We start from the raw sequence: 20,677 nt of genomic DNA on the forward strand, positions 1-20,677 counted from the left end.
TTTTGCGTGGTTAAACTTGATTCAATGGGATTCTCTTATGCACTTTAAACAAGTTCCAATTTCTTTTTAACCCTTGCATTTTCAAACTGACCAAAGAATTAGGTTTTACTTCTGACCATTTTAACTATCAGCTCACACACTCATTTGCTGTAATTTGAAAACATAAACAAAAAAGTTATTCATTGTCATTGCTAATCCCAATTGTCATTGCTAAACCCAATTGTCATTGCTAAACCCTGAAGATTTGGCCTGATAGTCTTAACACTGTGCCTCTGTCATTCATACTTTTGCCTCTTACTAACCTGATGATGAGCCCTGGGAAAGCACTGACCATATGTGACTGTCAGTTTGTTAAATTATAAAAATAGAATATTGTAGAAACAAATTATACAACTGAAGTTTATTCTTACTCCGAAGGATAATGTGTAAATTATTATAACAGTATTGTTTACTGCTATATATTTTTCATTGAATATCCCCTGAAAGATGCAATCCTTGTTATCAGGGGCGCAACTTTCACTGTAGGGGGGCCGCCCTGTTTTAAAATTGGAATGTGATACAAAAAGAGACAACAGTGTGCTTTCGGGCCACGATTCGGGTAGTCTGTGTGGAGTGTTTATCTGACTGGATAAAAATATATATTATATATTATGTCCCCCTCTCTTCTAAAACCAAAGTTGCGCCCCTGCTTATTGATATTGGGGGATTATAATTTCAAGTCATTGTAAAAAGGTCAAAGAAAACAGTGAAGTAAGAAAATAAATAAAATAATAAAATGATATTTTGTTTGATGATCTTGATATTTTGTATAATATTGCTCATCACATTTCCATTTACTATAGTCGTGGCCAAAAGTTTTGAGAATGACACAAATATTAATTTTCACAAAGTCTGCTGTCTCAGTTTGTATGATGGCAATTTGCATATACTCCGGAATGTTATGAAGAGTGATCAGATGAATTGCAATTAATTGCATAGTCCCTCTGCCATGCAAATGAACTGAATCTCCAAAAATCATTTCCAGTACATTTCAGCCATGCCACAAAAGGACCAGTTGACATCATGTCAGTGATTCTCTCGTTAACACAGGTGTGAGTGTTGACGAGCACAAGGCTGGAGATCACTCTGTCATGCTGATTGAGTTTGAATAACAGACTGGAAGCTTCAAAAGGAGGGAGGTACTTGGAATCATTGTTCTTCCTCTGTCAATCATGGGTACCTGCAAGGAAACACGTGCCGTCATCATTGCTTTGGGCAAAAAAAGGGCTTCACAGGCAAGGATATTGCTGCCAGTAAGATTGCGCACGTCTCCTTAAATTGATTCAGCTGCGGGATCGGGGCACCACCAGTACAGAGCTTGCTCAGGAATGGCAGCAGGCAGTTGTGAGTGCATCTGCACGCACAGTGAGGCGAAGACTTTTGGAGGATGGCCTGGTGTCAAGAAGGGCAGCAAAGAAGCCACTTCTCTCCAGGAAAAACATCAGGGACAGACTGATATTCTGCAAAGGGTACAGGGATTGGACTGCTGAGGACTGGGGTAAAGTCATTGTCTCTGATGAATTCCCTTTCCGATTGTTTGGGGCATCTGGAAAAATGCTTGTCCGTAGAAGACAAGGTGAGCGCTACCATCAGTCCTGTGTCATGCCAACAGTAAAACATCCTGAGACCATTCATGTGTGGGGTTGCTTCTTAGCCAAGGGAGTGGGCTCAGTCACAGTTTAGCCTAAGAACACAGCCATGAATAAAGAATGGTACCAACACATCCTCCGTGAGCAACTTCTCCCAACCATCCAGGAACTGTTTGGTGATGAACAATGCCTTTTCCAGCATGATTGAGCACCTTGCCATAAGGCAAAAGTGATAACTAAGTGGCTCAGGGAACAAAACATCGATATTTTGGGTTCATGGCCAGGAAACTCCCTAGACCTTAATCCCATTGAGAACTTGTGGTCAATCCTCAAGAGGCGGGTGGACGAACAAAACCCCACAAATTCTGACAAACTCCAAGCATTGGTTAAGCAAGAATGGGCTGCCATCAGTCAGGATGTGGCCCAGAAGTTAATTGACAGCATGCCAGGGTGGATTGCAGAGGTCTTGGAAAAAAAAGGCTCAACGCTGCAAATATTGACTCTTTGCATCAACTTCATGTAATTGTCAATAAAAGTCTTTGACACTTATGAAATGCTTGTAATTATTCTTCAGTATTCCATAGTAACATCTGACAAAAATATCTAAAGACACTGAAGCAGCAAACTTTATGGAAATTAATATTTGTGTCATTCTCAAATCTTTTGGCCGTGACTGTAGATACAGCATATATGAAGGCATACGAGCGCACCTACTGACCAGAGCACCAACTGATGGGATCGGCCATTTGTATTGTCTTTGTATTGTTGTTGTTTTAATAAAATAAAAAAATGAAAACCTACATAATAAAGAAGACACTGGTATCTCGTAACCATGGTAAGGATGTGGTTTCCATGGAGAAAGAATGCAGTATCCTTTGAAGTGTTTTTGACCAATAGTTTTTGTGATATAGACCATTATATTTCCAGGATTGCTGCTCATTGGAGGATTGTACCAATAATTTATTTTCTCACATAATTTTGCTGCAAATCCAGTGTTTTATTTTACCAAATTAAAAAAAGAATGTCCCTCTATGTGACAAGGGAGAACTCAAACGGTACGTTTCTTTGTAAATTGTGCAGGCATTCAAACATGTGCCCAGTATAATCTTCAGGTAATTAATATTATATGTCTATGTTTTGGATGAAAAACAACTGTCTAATACAATAGTTTGACCTAGCTCTCTCTTGTGTCACCCATTCTATGCAGAGGAAGCCTTTCCCCCTCTATCCCCAACTCCGCTGTCCCATGGAGATCTTGTCCATCCCCAGAACCTCTCCAGCAAGGTCCCTGCCTTTTTCCACTCTCAGCCTTATCAATACTGGAGCCCTTCATCTCCAACACATCATAACCACCTGCTGGCTATGGACATGTACTACCAGAGCCCACAACAAGCCTCTGCCCCCTGGGAACAGCAAACTCCTAGCTATACTGGCTATACACCATCCTCTCATACTGAGCAACAGTATGGAAACTTCTACAATTATCCCCTCTCCCATGGAGATCACTACCATACCATGCAGTATAAGGGGGCTCCATGGTTGCCACCACCGATAAAGGTACCACAAACCCCCACATATGACAAGCGGGTGTTGGAACAGATAGGGCCTGTGTGTCCTCTGATGGTAGCCATGATGGTGTCAGGTATACCAGTGGTCCCTGTGGTTGGAATAGGCTTGGGCAGTGTGCGGTTAACAGCCCAACGGTTCATGGAAATGAACCCGAGGATGGATGTGCTTTGGAAGGAGGAGATGGAGGATATTCTGGCATCATTCAACAGTTCTGAGGAGGAGAGATACTGGAGTGAAGGATCATTCCTAGCACAGCTGTACAGCAGCCATATTCCTCTTGGCCAGTTTGACCACTTCGTCTGATAGGGCTAGGAGAGGCTTGTACAATAAAACATATTTAGTACAATATTGAGTTTTATATGACCAGTACAATGTTATCATTTAATTTTTATATTGTGGAAAGTAGACGCCTACCTCTGGATGTTGAATATTGATTTTACTTACACTGGTATGTTTATGCAATGTTTTCAATTCAGGTTCACTCAGAATAAAAGAAAAGTCTAATTAAAAAGTCTGACTTGTTACAAACATGTTGGCCTGTTGAATGTAACTCAAAAGTCCTCACACGGAACTTTTCTTGATACATATTGCGTACTTTTATCCAGTACGGACATTTTTTGTTAGCGCACTCATTTTGCGCAGCAGGCGTTTTTTTATTTGGTATCGTGAAAAAGTAGCTAGAAGAATATAGGTTGTTTTTAAAGCAGTTTTAACCTTAGTTTGTTTTGGGCTGCAGTATTTGTCCAATTAATTTAATTCACAGCGTGAAACCGTTTCAAATGTGTCGTTTATCACCCGGTGAGTAGACCAGAGATGTGGGAATACAACCTGTTATTCTGGCTAATGGTGGCTACTGGCTAGTTAGCTTAACATTCAGGTGAGTGCCTAATAGTCTTTAATAATCAGTATCCCAAGATAGGACCTCCTTCTATTGACGTCTGTTGTTAATTGGTCCAATAATAGCAATTAAGGGATCAGGCTGTCAGTAGTTAGCCAGCTAAATAAAATCTCATTGTTAACAGATTTATGCATTTCTTATGTAACGTTACCTAGGTAGGAAAGCTAGCTAGCAGTGATTTGAAAGTATTGGTAGAACACGAACTATATAAACTAATCTTGTCTCCAACAGGTGCTGGAGAATGATGCAGTCCCTAACCCCAGATGTTGAAGTTCGACTCTCAGTGGGCCAATGCGTCCGAACTCTCACTACCTCCAAAGAGAAGGAAGAGGTGACCAAAACTCTACACACACTAACCAGTTACCTGGACGATGGGCCTCAGAGTACAATTACATCAGCTCAGCGAGCAGAGTTCAGTCGAGCCCACTACACCCGGACCCTACAGTTTCTCATCAGTAACATCAATGCTGATTGGCTCCAGCTTCTTACCGTTGCCCAGTGCACAGAATTGTGGGATGGTTTGTTCCTCCGAGGTCCTCCAGACCAGACTCTGTTAGCGCTGATGGATGGTATCAGCTCAATGAGGTGAGAAAAATGTTTGAAGATGTTAATAGTGGATACTTAGTCATCTAGAATCCAAAGGGCCATACTCATTTGAACCATGGACCACAGCGCGGCCAATGTATACAACAATCCCAACACTATATGTCTAAATGTTAATAGTGCAAGTCGGTTTTGGAATCCTTTGGAAGTTAACTTTAATATCATCGAGAAATAATTTTACAAATATAAAATATATACGCACTGTACACCTTCTAAACAGTTGCAGCTGACAGTATTTTTCAGTTACCCTTTTCTGTGTTCTTCCGTTACACAAAGGCGTTCAGAGATACTGGATAACTAATAAGAACAGACGGTTGCCTCTGTTCCGTAAACAAGCTGTAAAGTTGCTGTTACATGGAAATATGGCGGTGTGGGATTTGTTAAAACTATGTCCATGATCAACTTGGATTAGCTAACACAATGTGCCATTGGAACACAGGAGTGATGGTTGCTGATAATGGTCCTCTGTATGCCTATGTAGATATTCCATAAATAATCAACCATTTCCAGCTACAACAGTCTTTTACAACATTAACAATGTCTACACTGTATTTCTAATCTATTTTAATGGACAAAAAATGTGATTTTTCTTTGAAAAACAATTCAATTTCTAAGTGACCCCAAACTTTTGAAAGGTTACTCGATGATATTACATTTCCAAAGGTTTCCAAAACCATAAGTGAGGATTGTTAATGTCTAAACAGAGCATCTGGGCTGTTTACGCATTCTATGCGACAGCGAGACAGGAAGGGAAATTGACATTGATGCATTACAATGCATTGATAGTCAACGTAATGGGCTACTTGATACTGTGAATAACTGTGTCTTTGCTGCCGGTGACCTGTGTGGTAATGATATACTCATCTTGTACATTTCTCTGACTGATTCTCCTTGTTTGTGTGTGTGTTTTGGTGTGCATGAATGTGTGTGATCATCTATCTCCAGCAGCCCCAGTGCAGGTCTGGACCGTTTAGTCAGCATCCTAGAGCGGTTCCTTCAGAGTGGTCGTCTGACAGTCCTACTGTGGACCCGCTGTCAGGGGACGGGTCTCTCCGACTCTCCCCAGCTCAGAGAGACCCTGCTGAGCCGCCTGGTGGCTCTGCCTGACCTGACTGCCAACCAGCTGCACCACCACAACAAGACCCTCTTCCTCCCCCAGCAGTACTACCCCTTATTGGCCAGAGATATGCTCACTGTGCTAGAGAGAACCTGTCAGGCTCTGAGAGGTTTGTGTGCCCATCCATCAGTTTATGTCTACTTTATATAATGCAGAAGATAGTACTTTTTTAATATAAGACAGTACTTTCTGATTATGGGCCTATTTATGGCTGTTTTATCTTTAACTGTCTTATTGGAAATGTATTTTATTATGTGTGTAACTCACTGTCAATACACTGTTGTTCCCAGATAGAAAAGACTGCTCTCTGACTTTTGTGGCCCAGGCACTGGGGAAGGCCTGTGTTCAGGGACACAGTGGTAAGCAAGGCTGTGTTCCTCCTGCATTGATGATTGTCAACTGTAACACTTTCCCATCAGAAATGTATCATCAGAAATGCTACATAATTGTGTGTTTCTCTCTGCAGCGTTAGTATTTGGGGTGCTGGCCCCTCACCTCTCCTCCTGCACGCTTTCAGACATGGTGTGGCAAAGGGTGTGCTGGAAGCTGCTGGAGAATGTCCCAGAGCGCTGGCTGGAGAGCGTGCTCACTGGGATGGTGCAGGCTGTCAACAGGTGAGGGATGGGAGATAGTTAGAAGTTATCAAAAGGTGTCAAGAACATACTTTTTACTGCACTGCATTTACCCCTTTCTCTCGTAATGTAAGTGTTATTTTTCCCCTAGACCTGATGCTCTGTCCAGGATCATGGGGAACCTGGTGTTGAAGAACAAAAAGGCCCAGTTTGTCATCACCCATAAACTGCTGCTGCTCCAATACAAATATGAGGTGAGACGGTGAACTCGTGGTGAGTAGTCAATCTATCATTTTTGGAAATTGAAAAAGCTTCTGTTATAGATGAAGTGTTTAACTTACTTTCTCCCAGACTCGTGTGTTGAGCATTCTTCTAGGCTACCTGGCTCAGGACAGGGAGAGAAGGCCACTACTTATACAGGTGAGTGTACAACGTATAAGACTTGTGTTGTGATGATATATGGGTATTTATGATCATGTTATTGACTGTGTCCAGGTGCTGCGGTCGCTGTGCCAGGCCTGGGCTAACCCCAGTGCAGTCAGACACACCCCTCTGGAGCAGCAGCTCTATGTGAGCCGGGCTCTGCTGCTGTGTGTGGGACTACTGAGTGATGCAGAGCTACAGGAGCTACGCTCAGGTAACACTCCGAAAACTACGCCACAGTATTATGTAACACGGTCAGAGGTGTTCACACTACTTTCTGTCCTGTCCGTCTCTGGGTTATGTTCATTTGGGCATTTAATAGGAAACATTTTCCTGCCCAATCAAACACGACCCTGTTGTCCTTTCTCCTTCCTCCCTGTCAGAGCTGCTGCAGTGCATGTTGGGAGGGATGCAGAGCCACCTGGACAGCAGTGTAGTCCGTGTGAGGCGCATGGGCATGGTGGTGGGGGAGTGTCTCAGCTCCCGCATGGATGTCAATGGAGCCAAACTCAAATTCGAAGTACAGTATTGTATGGCACCTTTCCCAAGGCTTTGGGTGCATCTCTATAGTCTGAAGTGGCTCACTGTCCCTATTTTTCTTTTCTCTGCTCATACTGATCTGAAAGAACTGAATGGGTGAAAACAAATACCATAATGCTTTCTCCTATTTACTGTTCAGATCAGTGCACTTTAAAGAAAGGAGATGTCAGGCTATGTCTGTCTTGTTATGAGTCCTGTGTAGGACTCCGGAAAGGGTGTGTGTTTATTTGTTGTGTTTCTCCCGCTCAGTATGAGCATGATGAGGAGACCGAGGAGCTGCTCTCACTGATGACTCCACTGTCTGAGGAAGAAACAGAGCTGCTTGATGACAGATTGGATCTTCCTCAAGACGTCAAAGGGAAGACTGTACCCTCTCAGGCAGTACCATCCCAGGCTGCTTCCGTGGCTCAGAAATCAGGAGCTGACCCAGACTCAGAGCTGGATAGGTAAGCGATAGTATTATCACAATCAAACCCATAACACTCTGTAATACCTCTTGTTATACACTACATGTATTAACATAATTCTGTCTGAGACTGAAGTTTTATATTGAATTAAAATCACTACAATCTTCCCATGGACAGTTAAGAAGGCATGGTTTTGTAGTGTTGTATCGATTTAGGCTCTATGACCCTGTCCTGTGTGTGTTTGAACCAGTGATGATGAGCTCACCCCCTATGACATGTCAGCTGACCAGGAGATGAGCCAAGCTGCCCCACCTCGCTACCTCCGAGACTGTCTGGAGGGTAAGATACAGTATATAGGTCTCTCCATGGGTGGGAGATGGATGAAGCAACGTGTTGTATTTTACAGCAAAAGCTGTACGTGTGCGCAACTGGCTGGGGAACGCGTTGTGTTGAGGGCTCCGTGGAGAACCTTGTGAAGGCTTTCATATGTCTTCCGTGGGTTAACTCATTTAAACCTATCATATATATATATATATATGTTAATTTATGCTCTAAAATTATGTTTGTTTATATGGGCAGAATATAATATAAGATTAAGAAAAATGCCCTGCATTCGTTGCCTTCATTTTAGACTAAATAAATAAAACAAGTTTGGGGGAATAACTTGAAAAATATAATCAATAAGCCTACTAATGCATTAATGAATTAATAAAAATGTGCACATATAAATACATTTTTATTTCAACCTTGTAATAAGTATTAGGCTATTAGTAATCGGTACCAGTAGCCTGTGTGAAGTCTACGAGTTGCATTTTTTAGATATGAAAAAGAGGGAAATATTACTCTACTGCACGTGTCCAGATGACTGTGAGCTAATTAACCAGTAGGCTAGGGGTGAATGTTATCATCTGAATAGGAGACCCATTATAGGCCATAGCCTAACTTGCGCGATTCTTCAATAGGCTATGCGTAGGCTAATAGACCTACTTGTTGGGTGCACATTTGGTATCCAATTGTTTAGTTAGGCCTAGTGATATTGTCGACCATCATCAGCTGATCCAGGAAATATTTTTCTGAATGACAGTCAAGTGACAAACAGAATATAGCATGCCATGAAAAAACAGCCTGTGCGGAAAAACAGTGTTTGTAAGAATGTCCAGAATATTTTGATGTCTTGTTCATTGCGCCAGTGAAGTCAGTTGGATCCAATCCAATACCCCTTCATTTATGTTGATTATCTGCTATTTTCTGCTGGATTTACAGCCGTGTCTACAAGATTTAACAGAGAAAGCATTAATGTAACGTGTTAATGTTTTCATGTTTCTGTGTGTCGAATTGGACACGGAGTCTAGGCTGCTGTGCGCAATTGTGTAGGATAGCCTAGGCCAGTGGTTCCCAAACTTTAAAAAAAATAGCCCTATACCCCTTAACATATAACCTCCAGCTGCGTACCCCCTCTAGCATCATGGTCAGCGCACTCTGAAATGTTGTTTTTTGCCATCATTGTAAGCCTGCCACACACACTATTCAATACATTTATTAAACATAAGAATGAGTGAGTTTTTGTCACAACCCGGCTCGTGGGAAGTGACAAATAGCTCTTATATGACCAGGGCACAAATAATAATATAATAATAATCAATAATTTTGCTCTTTTATTTAGCCATCTTACATATAAAACTTTTTGTTCATTGAAAATTCACCACAGGTTAATGGTGTGCTTGAAAGGATGCACATAACTCTGCAATGTTGGGTTGTTTTGGAGTCTGTCTTCTTTCATTTTCCACACACAGTCTGTCCCTTTATTTAGTTTTCATGCTAGTGAGGGCTGAAAATCCACTCTCACATAGGTACGTGGTTGCAAAGGGTATCTGTGTCTTAACAGTGCGATTTGCCAAGGCAGGATACTCTGAGCACAGCCCAATCCAGAGATCTGTCAGGCTTCTGATTTTAAATTACATTTTCACAGAACTGCTTGTTGCAATTTCGATGAGGCTCTCTTGTTCAGATATCGGTCAGTGGACTGGAGGCAGGGAATGAAAGAGAGAACGAATCCAGTTGTTTGTGTTATCCATTTCGGGAAAGTACTTGCATAATTGCGCACCCAACTCACTCAGGTGCTTTGCTATATCACATTTGACATTGTCCGTAAGCTTGAGTTAATTTGCATACAAAAAATAATACAATGATGTAAACACCTGTGTGTTGTCCTTAATGCAGACAGAGAAGAGCTCCAACTTCTTAATCATAGCCTCAATTTTGTCCCGCACATTATAGTTGTGTAGAGTCCCTGTAATCCTAGATTCAGATCATTCAGGCGAGAAAAAACATCACCCAGATGGTGTGAAACTCGTCATCAGACAAAGTGAAAATGTTGGTCAGTAAAGAACTTTAAGCTAGTCTCTCAATTTAAAAAAATGTTTCAATACTTTGCCCCTTGACCTGTGCACTTCTGTATGTTGTACAGGTGTTACATGGTCGCTGCCCATATCATTGTATAGTGCATAAAATACACGAGAGTTCAGGGGCCTTGCTTTAACAAACTTAACCATGTTCACTTGTGTCCAAAACATCTTTCAAGCTGTCAGCTATTCCCTTGGCAGCAAGAGCCTCTCAGTGGATGCTGCAGTGTACCCAAGTGACGTCGGGAGAAACTGCTTGCAAGCGCATTACCACTCCACTATGTCTCCCTGTCATGGCTTTTGCGCCACCAGTACAGATACCAACACATGTTGACCATCAAGTCTATTTGATGTCACAAAGCTGTCCAGTACTTTAAAAATGTTGTCCTAGTTTCCAGTGGTTTGCAGAAGAGGATGTCTTCCTAATTGACCTCCCCATAAACGTAATGGACATATACCAGGAGCTATACCAGGAGCTGTGCCAGGCCCGCCACGTCTGACTCATTCAGCTGTAACTCATAGAATTCACTGGCTTGAATACGAAGCAGTAATTCTTTCAAAACATCTCCTGCCATGTCACTGATGCGTTGTGAAACAGTGTTGTTTGATGAAGTCATTGTCTGTATAGTTTTTTTCCCCCAGCATTTTTCCCCAGCATTGTCCCAGCCATATCCGCGGCAGCAGGAAGAATTAAGTCCTCCAAAATAGTATGGGGCTTGCATGACCTTGCCACTCGGTAGCTCAGCATATAAATCTCATCTAGCCCCTTCTTCTTATTAATGGTATCTGTTTCTGTAACCGAGGTTAGGGGATTGAATCCCCAAGCTGACAAGGTAAAAAAATCTGTCATTCTGCCCCTTGAACATTGTAAATAAGAATTTGTTCTAAACTGACTCGCTGAGTTACATAAAAATATATTTGTGCCTCTTCGATGTCTGTTCGGCGCTTGGGGGTAGTAGCTCTTCGTAGTAGGGGGTAGCTCTTCGGCTGCATCAGATTCACAACTGTCAGTGTCCATGTTAGCTGGGCTAACATGTAGAATTACTGATGCTAGCATTGGATGTGCTCGTGGAAGCAGAACAACGTGTCGTTGACAGGTGAAGGTGTAGTACTGCTGGTATGTGTCTCTGTGGCTACTCGGGCGAGGGGGGAAAACTCAAATTTTTTTTTTAATATAAAAAGAAATATATATATGTGAATCACATTTTTATTTGGCGTACGCTCATCGGCATTGCTACTCCAGTTTGGGAATACCTGGCCTAGGCTATTGCACGGAACACCCAAGGTATTTCCTTTCTGTTATTCAGGATATTTTAATGACAACAAATGAGAAGCCTAGTGGGCTTATAAACAAAGTGATTTGGTGACTTTGATGTAAATCATGATGATGGTAAGAGCCCCAGTAACAGATTGACTCCGATCCCTTTCATCATAGAGGCTCTTATTACTTTGTGTCTCTAAAATCACAATGTTTCCTATTTTTTTTTATTTTTTTGTCATGTGACAAATAGTATTTTCTTATTTGAAACCATCAAATGTCGGCCTTTTACTAGATCCGAATAGACACAGTTTCACATTTTTTGACAGACTCAAATAGAAACAGGCAATGGGCTACAGCTTGCTTCAGTTTCCCCGCCAAATAGGCCTACAAGGAAACTCGATATACTGTACGACGACGGTGACTATGCAGGGGGGTTTGTACGCAGTGTCGTGCCTTCCACAAAAAGTTATGCTTGACAAGTAAGCAGAGATGGGGGTAGGTAGCCTAGCGGTTAAGAGCGTTGTGCCAGTAACCGAAAGGTTGCTGTTTCGAATCCTTGAGCTGGCAGGGGTGGAAAGATCTGCTGTTCTGCCATTGAGCAATGTATTTAATGCCCAACAACAAATGCGCCTGGACATCGATTAAGGCAGCCCTCCGCGCCTCTCTGATTCAGATGATTTGGGGAAAATTGGGAAGACACGTGTCGTTTGAATGCATTCAAACTTCCAAGAAGCCAGTTTTTCAGACTGCGCCGTATATGCCACTCCACAGAGGACTATCTAGAAAAAGCAGCGGAGATGCGCAATATGTTTCTAAGAAGCGGCTACACACAATGTGTGAAAACACGAGATTAACTGCTACAAAAATACCCACTAGAGCTAAAGAACACTCTGTCGTGTTCACCACCACATGTACTTTGCACTTGCGAAAAAGTGGGAGATGCTGTCGAAACGCTGGCATGTTTTATCATCGGACCTAGCTTTGCCAGCGAAATTTAAGAATCCCCCACTTATTGTATATCGGAGAGGTTGCAATTTACGCGATACATTGGTCTTGACCTCCCCATAAATGTAACGGACATATACCAGGAGCTGTGCCAGGTCCGCCACGCCTGTTGACTCATTCAGATGTAACTCATAGAATTCACTGGCTGCCAGCCACAAAAGAAAATCAGCCAGGCTCTTTTACGGCCTCTTCCCGAATGGTAGCTATAAATGCAGAGGTTGCGCACAGTGCGACAATATGATGAAGTGTGAATATTTCTGCCACCGACTGACAGGAAAACAGTTCCAAATAAATTACATTATTACGTGCTCCACCACCCATGTTCTCTACATGATTAAATGTCCATGTGGGCTGTGTTATGTATGTAAAACCCGTCCTCTCAAACAGAATTTGTGAACATAAATGATAAATCAGGAGAAACTACAGGGATTATCCTGTCCAGAACATTTTAATGACCTGAAACATGACATTTCTAACTTTTTTTTAAAGATTTTGTGGCGTAGTGGAAGGTAAGATATAAATAGTACTCTGAGCAAAATAGAATGTTTTGGGCGTTTCACCCTCCAGACATTATTTCCTGAATGTCTTAATGATGAAATGCCTATGTATGTTATGTTGTGAATATGAATATGAATGAAAGCTTTTTAAAGAGCAGTGTGCAGGTTTCTTCTTGTTTCTAATTTTATTTAACTGTTACCATGTACCTGTAAAAAAGATTGCTCCATCCAAGGCCATATGTGCAAGTGTCTTTTGAATGCATTCAGTTGTGCAACTGACTTAGGTGTCCCCCTTTCCCATTAAGCTTACCAATGCTCTCTTTATTTTACTAACTTGTTAAATGATTGGTTCGTTCATCCTTCCATCCATCTCTCCCCAGCCTTCCTCTCATCTGAGGACCCAGTGAGGGTGGATCTCAGTCTGAGAGCCATTGAGGGCTTGGTGAGGAAGAACACTTCTACAGCTCGAGAGGTGAGAGGTCACACACGGTTTACTACATTAAAATGATAAGCATATAGTTCCCTTGTTATAGTCGTTCCCTTAATGTTTGTCGCTCCTCAGGTCAGTGTTGAACTGAGCAAGGTGCTGCTGCACATGGAGGACAGGTACAACACTGTGGGTTTCCTGAGTCTCAGGCAGGCTGCTATGGTGGCCCTCACTGTCACCGACTCTGTCCCAGTAAGATATTTCACCTTAATCTTAACCATCTACCTTTTTATATTATGGTTTAGTTTCATACACTGAGTGTACAAAACATTAGGAACACCTGCTATTTCAATGACAGACTGACCAGATGAATCCAGGCAAAGCTATAATCCCTTATTGATGTCACTTGTTAAATCCACTTCAATCAGTGTAGATGAAGGGGAGGAGACAGGTTAAAGAAGGATTTTTAAGCCTTGAGACAATTGAGACATGGATTGTGTGTGTGCCATTCAGAGGGTAAATGGGTAAGACAAACTATTTATGTGGCTTTGAATGGGGTATGGTAGTAGGTGCCAGGCGTGTGTCAAGAACTGCAATGCTGCAGGGTTTTTCACACTCAACATTTTCCCGTTTGTATCAAGAATGGTCCACCACCCAAATTACATCCAGCCAACTGTGGAACGTTTTTGACACATTGTAGAGTCCATGCACCTACGAGTTGAGGCTGTTCTGAGGCAAAAGGGGGTGCAGCTCAATATCAGGAACGTGTTCCTAATGTTTTGTACAGTCGGTGTGTATGATCAATATTCACTGCTAAATACACCATGTGTTTTTTAATTCTCATCCGTTTCATTCACAGGTGACTGAGTATCTGACCACAGAGTTCTACTCCATGAATTACAGTATACGACAACGGCTGGATATTTTAGAGGTGAAGAGAACACGGTTCCTCCCTAGTATCTTCTGTGAATGTATAATGCCTTTTACAAAGGCTTCATAACCATTTATTTATCTCTCCTGTGTCAGGTTCTTATTATGTCTGCGCAGGAGCTCTCTCAACCAATCACTGACAAAGAAGGTCCATCCAAGGCCATTCAGCGGGTTACCATGAATACACCCCTTTACCCCGGCGATGACCCCATACACTGGCGACAAGTGGTGGAGAGGCGGATTCAGAGTAAGACCAAACGGCTCAGTAAGGTAGGCTGCACAACAGTTTCAAGAAAGTTATTTCTTTGCCTTTTAAATAATACTGGAATTAAGACTCTAACCATACAGTAGCTAAATCTGATTCCTGATCAATGTTAAGATGGGTTTTGTTCTGCCCTCATTTCAGGGCGTCACTCACCCCCCAGCCAAGCCCACCCCAAACCGTTATGCCCCTGTTGCTGGCCACTTCTTCTTCCCTCTGCTCAGAAACTATGACAGGTAATGTGTTGGAATGTACAGTGGGGCAAGAAAGTATTTAGTCAGCCACCAATTGTGCAAGTTCTCCCACTTAAAAAGATGAGAGGCCTGTAATTTTCATCATAGGTACACTTCAACTATGACAGAAAAAATAAGAAAAAATCCAGAAAATCACATTGTAGGATTTTTTATGAATTTATTTGCAAATTATGGTGGAAAATAAGTATTTGGTCACCTACAAACAAGCAAGTTTTCTGGCTCTCACAGACCTGTAACTTCTTCTTTAAGAGGCTCCTCTGTCCTCCACTCGGTACCTGTATTAATGGCACCTGTTATGTGTATAGGTCCCTAGCAAATGAGTGTGAGGCAATGTGAGAGAGTGTGCATGTGATACAGTATTCTTCATTTGAAGCACAGTTTATTTGTGTCACACCTTTTGTGCTACACAATTGTATTTGAGTTCTTGTATGCAAGTGAACAACATTGTTGTTCCAATACTAACATTTCTCCTTGACCTTGACTCCTAGGCCTCAGGTGACCTTTGACCTGCTGGGCGGTGACCACCTGGTTCTGGGGAGACTGATCCACACGCTGGGACTCCTCATGCACCTAGCAGTCAATGCTCCGGTAGGCTACAACTTGATTTCTTCTGGTGTCACCTCATAAAATGTCTCCCTTGCTTTGACTAGGCTAGTATTTGACTGAGTTAAGTGTCTAAAACATGTCCATTATTCGCTACTGCATAGCATAATGTCACCTCAGAAAATTTCCCCATTGCTGTGACTATGTGATTGAATGGGTTGTCTGGTGTTTTGCAGGTGGCCACTCAGATGGGCAGAGCTCTGTTGGATTTTGTCTGGGCCGTACGCTACCACGTTGACCAGTGAGTATATCTATACACGCGTCATAAATAGGAAACTGTTTGAGTGTGGGTAGGAAGGAAGGTCTTTTGTCCAACTGGTCTATGGCTTACCCAACCTCTGTATTTCCAACATAGGATGGTGCGGCGAGGAGTCCTATTTGCTGTCTGTTCCGTCTTTCTGAGCATGCCCAGTCAGAGTTTGCTGGTGGAGCTCAGTGATCAGCTGTTTGAGACCAGAGCATGGCTGGCAGGTGAGAATACAGGGCAGAACAATAAAGTATCACTTATGTTACTATATACAAGAGTAGAGACCAGACTACTTTATCTCAACATACTTGACAGAGTTGTCTCACCCAGTGAATTCAGGGAGTAGAGTTTGACATTAGTAGTAGTTTATTATGATTACATGTAGGCTGTACTTGACAGCTAAAGCTGAATTGCAGTACACAGTACATAAACTTTGAAAATTCACTTGGCTGCTGGATAATGGCGCCGAAGGAGATGGCTGCCGTTTTACGGTCTCCTAACCAATTGTTCTATTGTGTTTTTTTGCATTATTTGTAAGTTATTTGGTACATAATGTTACTGCCGTTGTCTCATGACCGAAAAGAGCTTCTAGTTATCAGGACATCGATTACTCATCTCGTATTGGAAGAATTTTTCTGTAATGAGTCGGACGCGAAGGATTTACTTCAGACACCCGACAAGGCCCAAATCCCGTGATTCGCATGAGAAAGAGACGGAGATGTTGGGATGCCTTTTAAGGATGAGTGGGTAATCTGCCTCTAACATCAGTACTATTAGTCAACGTACAATCATTGGATAACAAAATAGACAAACTACGATCACTAATATCCTACCAATGGGATATTAAAAACTCTATCTTATGTTTCACAAAGTTTTGGCCTCTGTAATGCTCATTCCTTCGACGGTAAACGTGAATCCGACCATCACCCCTGGTGAGACAAAACTGCATCTCGTCAGTGAAGAGCACTTTTTGCCAGTCCTGTCTGGTCCAACGACGGTGGACCAGACATGTTGATGTTGTTGTTGCTGGTGATGTCTGGTGAGGACCTGCCTTACAACAGGCCTACAAGCCCTCAGTTAAGCCTCTCTCAGCCTATTGCGGACAGTCTGAGCACTGATGGAGGGATTGTGCGTTCCTGGTGTAACTCAGGCAGTTGTTGTTGCCATCCAGTACCTGTCCCGCAGGTGTGACGTTCGGATGTACCGATCCTGTGCAGGTGGTCTATCCATTGCGAGGATGATCAGCTGTCCGTCCTGTCTCCCTGTAGCGCTGTCTTAGGCGTCTCACAGTACAGACATTGCAATGTATTGCCCTGGCCACATCTGCAGTCCTCATGCCTCCTTGCAGCATGCCTAAGGCACGTTCACGCAGATGAGCAGGGACCCTGGGCATCTTTCTTTTTGTGTTTTTCAGAGTCAGTGGAAAGGCCTCTTTAGTGTCCTAAATTTTCATAACCGTGACCTTAATTGCCCACCGTCTGTAAGCTGTTAGTGTCTTAACGACCGTTCCACAGGTGTATGTTCATTAATTGGGGCGGCAGGGTAGCCTAGTGGTTAGAGCTTTGGACTAGTAACCGTAAGGTTGCAAGTTCAAATCCCCGAGCTGACAAGGTACAAATCTGTCGTTCTGCCCCTGAACAGGCAGTTAACCCACTGTTCCTAGTCCATCATTGTAAATAAGAATTTGTTCTTAACTGACTTGCCTGGTTAAATAAAGGTAAAATAAATAAAAAATATGTAAAAACAATTTTATGGTTCATTGAACAAGCATGGGAAACTGTTTAACCCCTTTACAATGAAGATCTGTGAAGTTATTTGGATTTTTATAAATTATCTTTGAAAGACAGGGTCCTGAAAAGGGGACTTTTCTTTTTTTGCTGAGCTTACTTGTTCATATTACTTCGACTAACCTGTGCCCCTTCACGTTGACTCTCTTCCGGTACCCCCTGTATATTGCCTCGCTACTGTTATTTTACTGCTACTCTTTAATTATGTTATTTTCATTTTTTACTCATCTAGTTTTTACTCCACTTTTTTTTGTAACTACATTGTTGGTTAACCTCTCTGGGATATGTGGGACGCTAGCATCCCACCTGGCAAAAGCCAGGGAAAATGCAGAGCGCCAAATTCAAATAAGTTACTATAAAAATCAAACTTTCATTAAATCACACATGCAAGATAGCAAATTAAAGCTACACTTGTTGTGAATCCAGCCAACATGTCAGATTTCAAAAAGGCTTTTCGGCGAAAGCAAACGATGCTCTTATCTGAGGATAGCACCTCCGTAAACAAAGAGAGAAACCATATTTCAACCCTGCAGGCGCGACACAAAACGCGGAAATAAAAAAAAAATTCACGCCTTACCTTTGACGAGCTTATTTTGTTGGCACTCCAATATGTCCCATAATCATCACAAATGGTCCTTTTTGTTCAATTAATTCCGTCGACACATATCCAAAATGTCCATTTATTTGGCGCGTTTGATCCAGAAAAACACAGGTTCCAACTTGCTCAACGTGACTACAAAATATCTCAAAAGTTACCTGTAAACTTTGCCAAAACATTTCAAACTAAATTTGTAATACAACTTTAGGTATTTTTTATGTAAATAATCAATCAAATTGAAGACGGTGTGATCTGTGTTCAATACAGAAGGAAAACAATCTATAGCTACATTTCTGGTCACGCGCCTCTATCTAACAATACACTTCAAGTGACCCTCGTTCAAGATGGCCGTAGAAATCTGGATTCCCAATGAAAACCCATTGAAAAGAGTGACCTAAAAATAAAAAATAAATATGAATGGTTTGTCCTCTGGGTTTCGCCTGCTAAATAGGTTCTGTTATATACTCACAGACATGATTCAAACAGTTTTAGAAACTTCAGAGTGTTTTCTATCCAAGTCTACTAATAATATGCATATCTTCTCTTCTGGGGATGAGTAAGCAGGCAGTTGAATTTGGTCATGCATTTCATCCGGATGTGAAAATACTGCCCCGTCACCAAGAAGTTAATGGCTTGTAAGCATTTCACTGTAAGGTCTACACCTGTTGTATTTGGCTAATGTGACGAAAACAATTTGGTTTGGTATAATGGTCTGGTTAGCTCGTGTACCAGCCCGAGTCGTGTCAACTTGCTTTCATCCTCAGTCCTCCTCAGCTTCTCTGCATCCACACTAGATTAGGTTTGCGCACTCCTACTAATGGGCAGCACCCACTTGGGTGATGCTTAAGCTGCCACTGGTGCTAAAAAGCTCACCGCACATCAGTTCAAAGTAGTACGACTCTTTTGCTGTCGCCACACTGCAGTCCCACTTCTCAAATATAATGATTTTGTTGATGAACTGAAAATGGCATTGTTTTCAGGGTATTTCTGACCCTAAGCCTACCATTGTCACATTAGCGCTGTAAGTTTTACACGCCTTTGATGACATCATTCAGGGCTGACCTTGGGTTATGTGTATTTTAGGGATGACCAGAAGAATGTGGTTAAAAAGAGCACAGTCCAGATGTACATGCAGCTGCTCAGTGTGTGTGAATCTGAGAACGCGCACACACACACACACACACACACACACAGCTGGGGTGAGCATTGCTGGGAAATAGAGGGAATCCAGGATATCCTGTCCTGTGCAGACTGTCTGTGACACCATTCACTCATCAATGGAAATGGAAATTCTCCCAAGGACATTACCAATAGTCCAGAAGACACATGAATGTTAAAAATGTTACAGAATCATGAATGCTTGGGTTTTCAATGTGAATCAACTGTGTTGCATTTTTTGCATCAACTGTGTTGCATCAAAAGCCTTGCATTTAAAAAAAAAAATACATGCTTGTTTTATTGCTTGAACAGCCTCATTGTTCTTTATGGTTAATTTCTACCTGTTTACCGTAATAATGATACTCATGGTCCAACCTGTTGTGCTGTTGACAGACGTAGCTGAAGGCGACCCTGATACAGACTGCAGGAACCTGGCCGTGCAGAGCCTGGTGCTGCTGGAGAAGAGTCTGAAGACTGAAATGAACCCTGCTGCACTGGTCCTGCAGTCATGATCACAACATGATGATACACAGTGGACCTTGAAGTTCTATCCCTCTGGTGTACAAAAGGCAACAAACAGCTAGTGTATTGGTTGTGACTGCCGGTGTATTGGTAGTGACTGCTTTAGGACACTGATTGTGACATGAGTACAAATTATGCTTGCCAACAGGAACTGGCTGGCAGAAAGCCTGAGGATGTGGCGGATCCTGGACACTGAAGGATTTCCTTTAAGCTAGAGCTACAGGCGCTGCATCCCCACCATATCCTGAAATGAATAAATGCATGCCAAAGGAAAGAAGTATGTTTATGTGAAGGAGGAGTGTGGAACAGTGCTACACATACACTGCATTGTTTGGGGTTTTAGGCTGTGTTTCTGTGTAGCACTTTGACATCGGATGATGTAAAAGGGGCTTCATAGATACTGGATTTCAATCAATCACATTTAAGGGACCATAGCTTTCATCTGGATTGAGTCTGTCATGGATAGAGCAGGTGTTCCTAATGTTTTGTACACTCAGTGTATACTTGCAGACACACACACAAATTCATTAAGCAGTTGAAACATACCAAGACTGGAAAGGAGGATGTCATTAGACAAAAATAAATTACATGTATTAAAATGTTTGTGGAGGATGTCTTTTTTCTTTTTTCCTGACCAGGAACATCCCTCTGTACTATAGGTGTTTGCTTACACAGGAAGTCCTGTAAATTATGTTTCCTTACACACGTGTACAACATGCATCCTTCCCCCGGAGAAAGACCACGCATGTGGACTTGTGTGTACCTCAACAAGTGATTATTTGGGAGATTAATTTCAGCTGCCTGAAACCGCAGAATCCTCCATAATAAAATACAAATATATATATAAAAAGAGAGAGAGAGAAACCAGTAGCCTGGGAGCCACTCTGCTTTTGTTCTCAAGTTTGCTGTGACAATGAATGTGTCAAGGAGCTGGGAATGCACACAACGGATCTGAGACCAGGCTACT

At 42.2% G+C, this 20,677-nt stretch overlaps 1 protein-coding gene across 4 annotated transcripts; it reads left to right on the forward strand.

Moving 5' to 3' along the window:
* Positions 1–3,806: 3,806 nt before the first annotated feature.
* Positions 3,807–20,309, forward strand: telo2 (TEL2, telomere maintenance 2, homolog (S. cerevisiae)). 4 transcript variants are annotated; one of them, XM_024387524.2, is made up of 20 exons: positions 3,807–3,995; positions 4,327–4,680; positions 5,644–5,924; positions 6,106–6,174; positions 6,282–6,429; positions 6,539–6,641; positions 6,739–6,807; positions 6,883–7,024; positions 7,194–7,330; positions 7,600–7,796; positions 8,008–8,096; positions 13,303–13,394; positions 13,485–13,601; positions 14,209–14,280; positions 14,376–14,549; positions 14,686–14,777; positions 15,284–15,383; positions 15,575–15,639; positions 15,754–15,869; positions 19,114–19,535. In XM_024387524.2, exons 2-20 carry the CDS (start codon positions 4,337–4,339, stop codon positions 19,248–19,250), a joined length of 2,544 nt encoding a protein of 847 aa, XP_024243292.1. In that variant the 5' UTR covers positions 3,807–3,995; positions 4,327–4,336; the 3' UTR covers positions 19,251–19,535. The 4 variants fall into 4 exon arrangements, with proteins under 4 accessions (XP_024243292.1, XP_024243293.1, XP_024243290.1 ...); XM_024387525.2 differs by having other exon boundaries at positions 3,807–4,074; positions 5,647–5,924; positions 19,114–19,534; XM_024387522.2 differs by having other exon boundaries at positions 3,808–4,074; positions 19,114–19,533.
* Positions 20,310–20,677: the final 368 nt, after the last annotated feature.

This window comes from Oncorhynchus tshawytscha, linkage group LG25, assembly GCF_018296145.1.
Source record: "Oncorhynchus tshawytscha isolate Ot180627B linkage group LG25, Otsh_v2.0, whole genome shotgun sequence".
NCBI classification, from domain to species: Eukaryota; Metazoa; Chordata; class Actinopteri; order Salmoniformes; family Salmonidae; genus Oncorhynchus; species Oncorhynchus tshawytscha.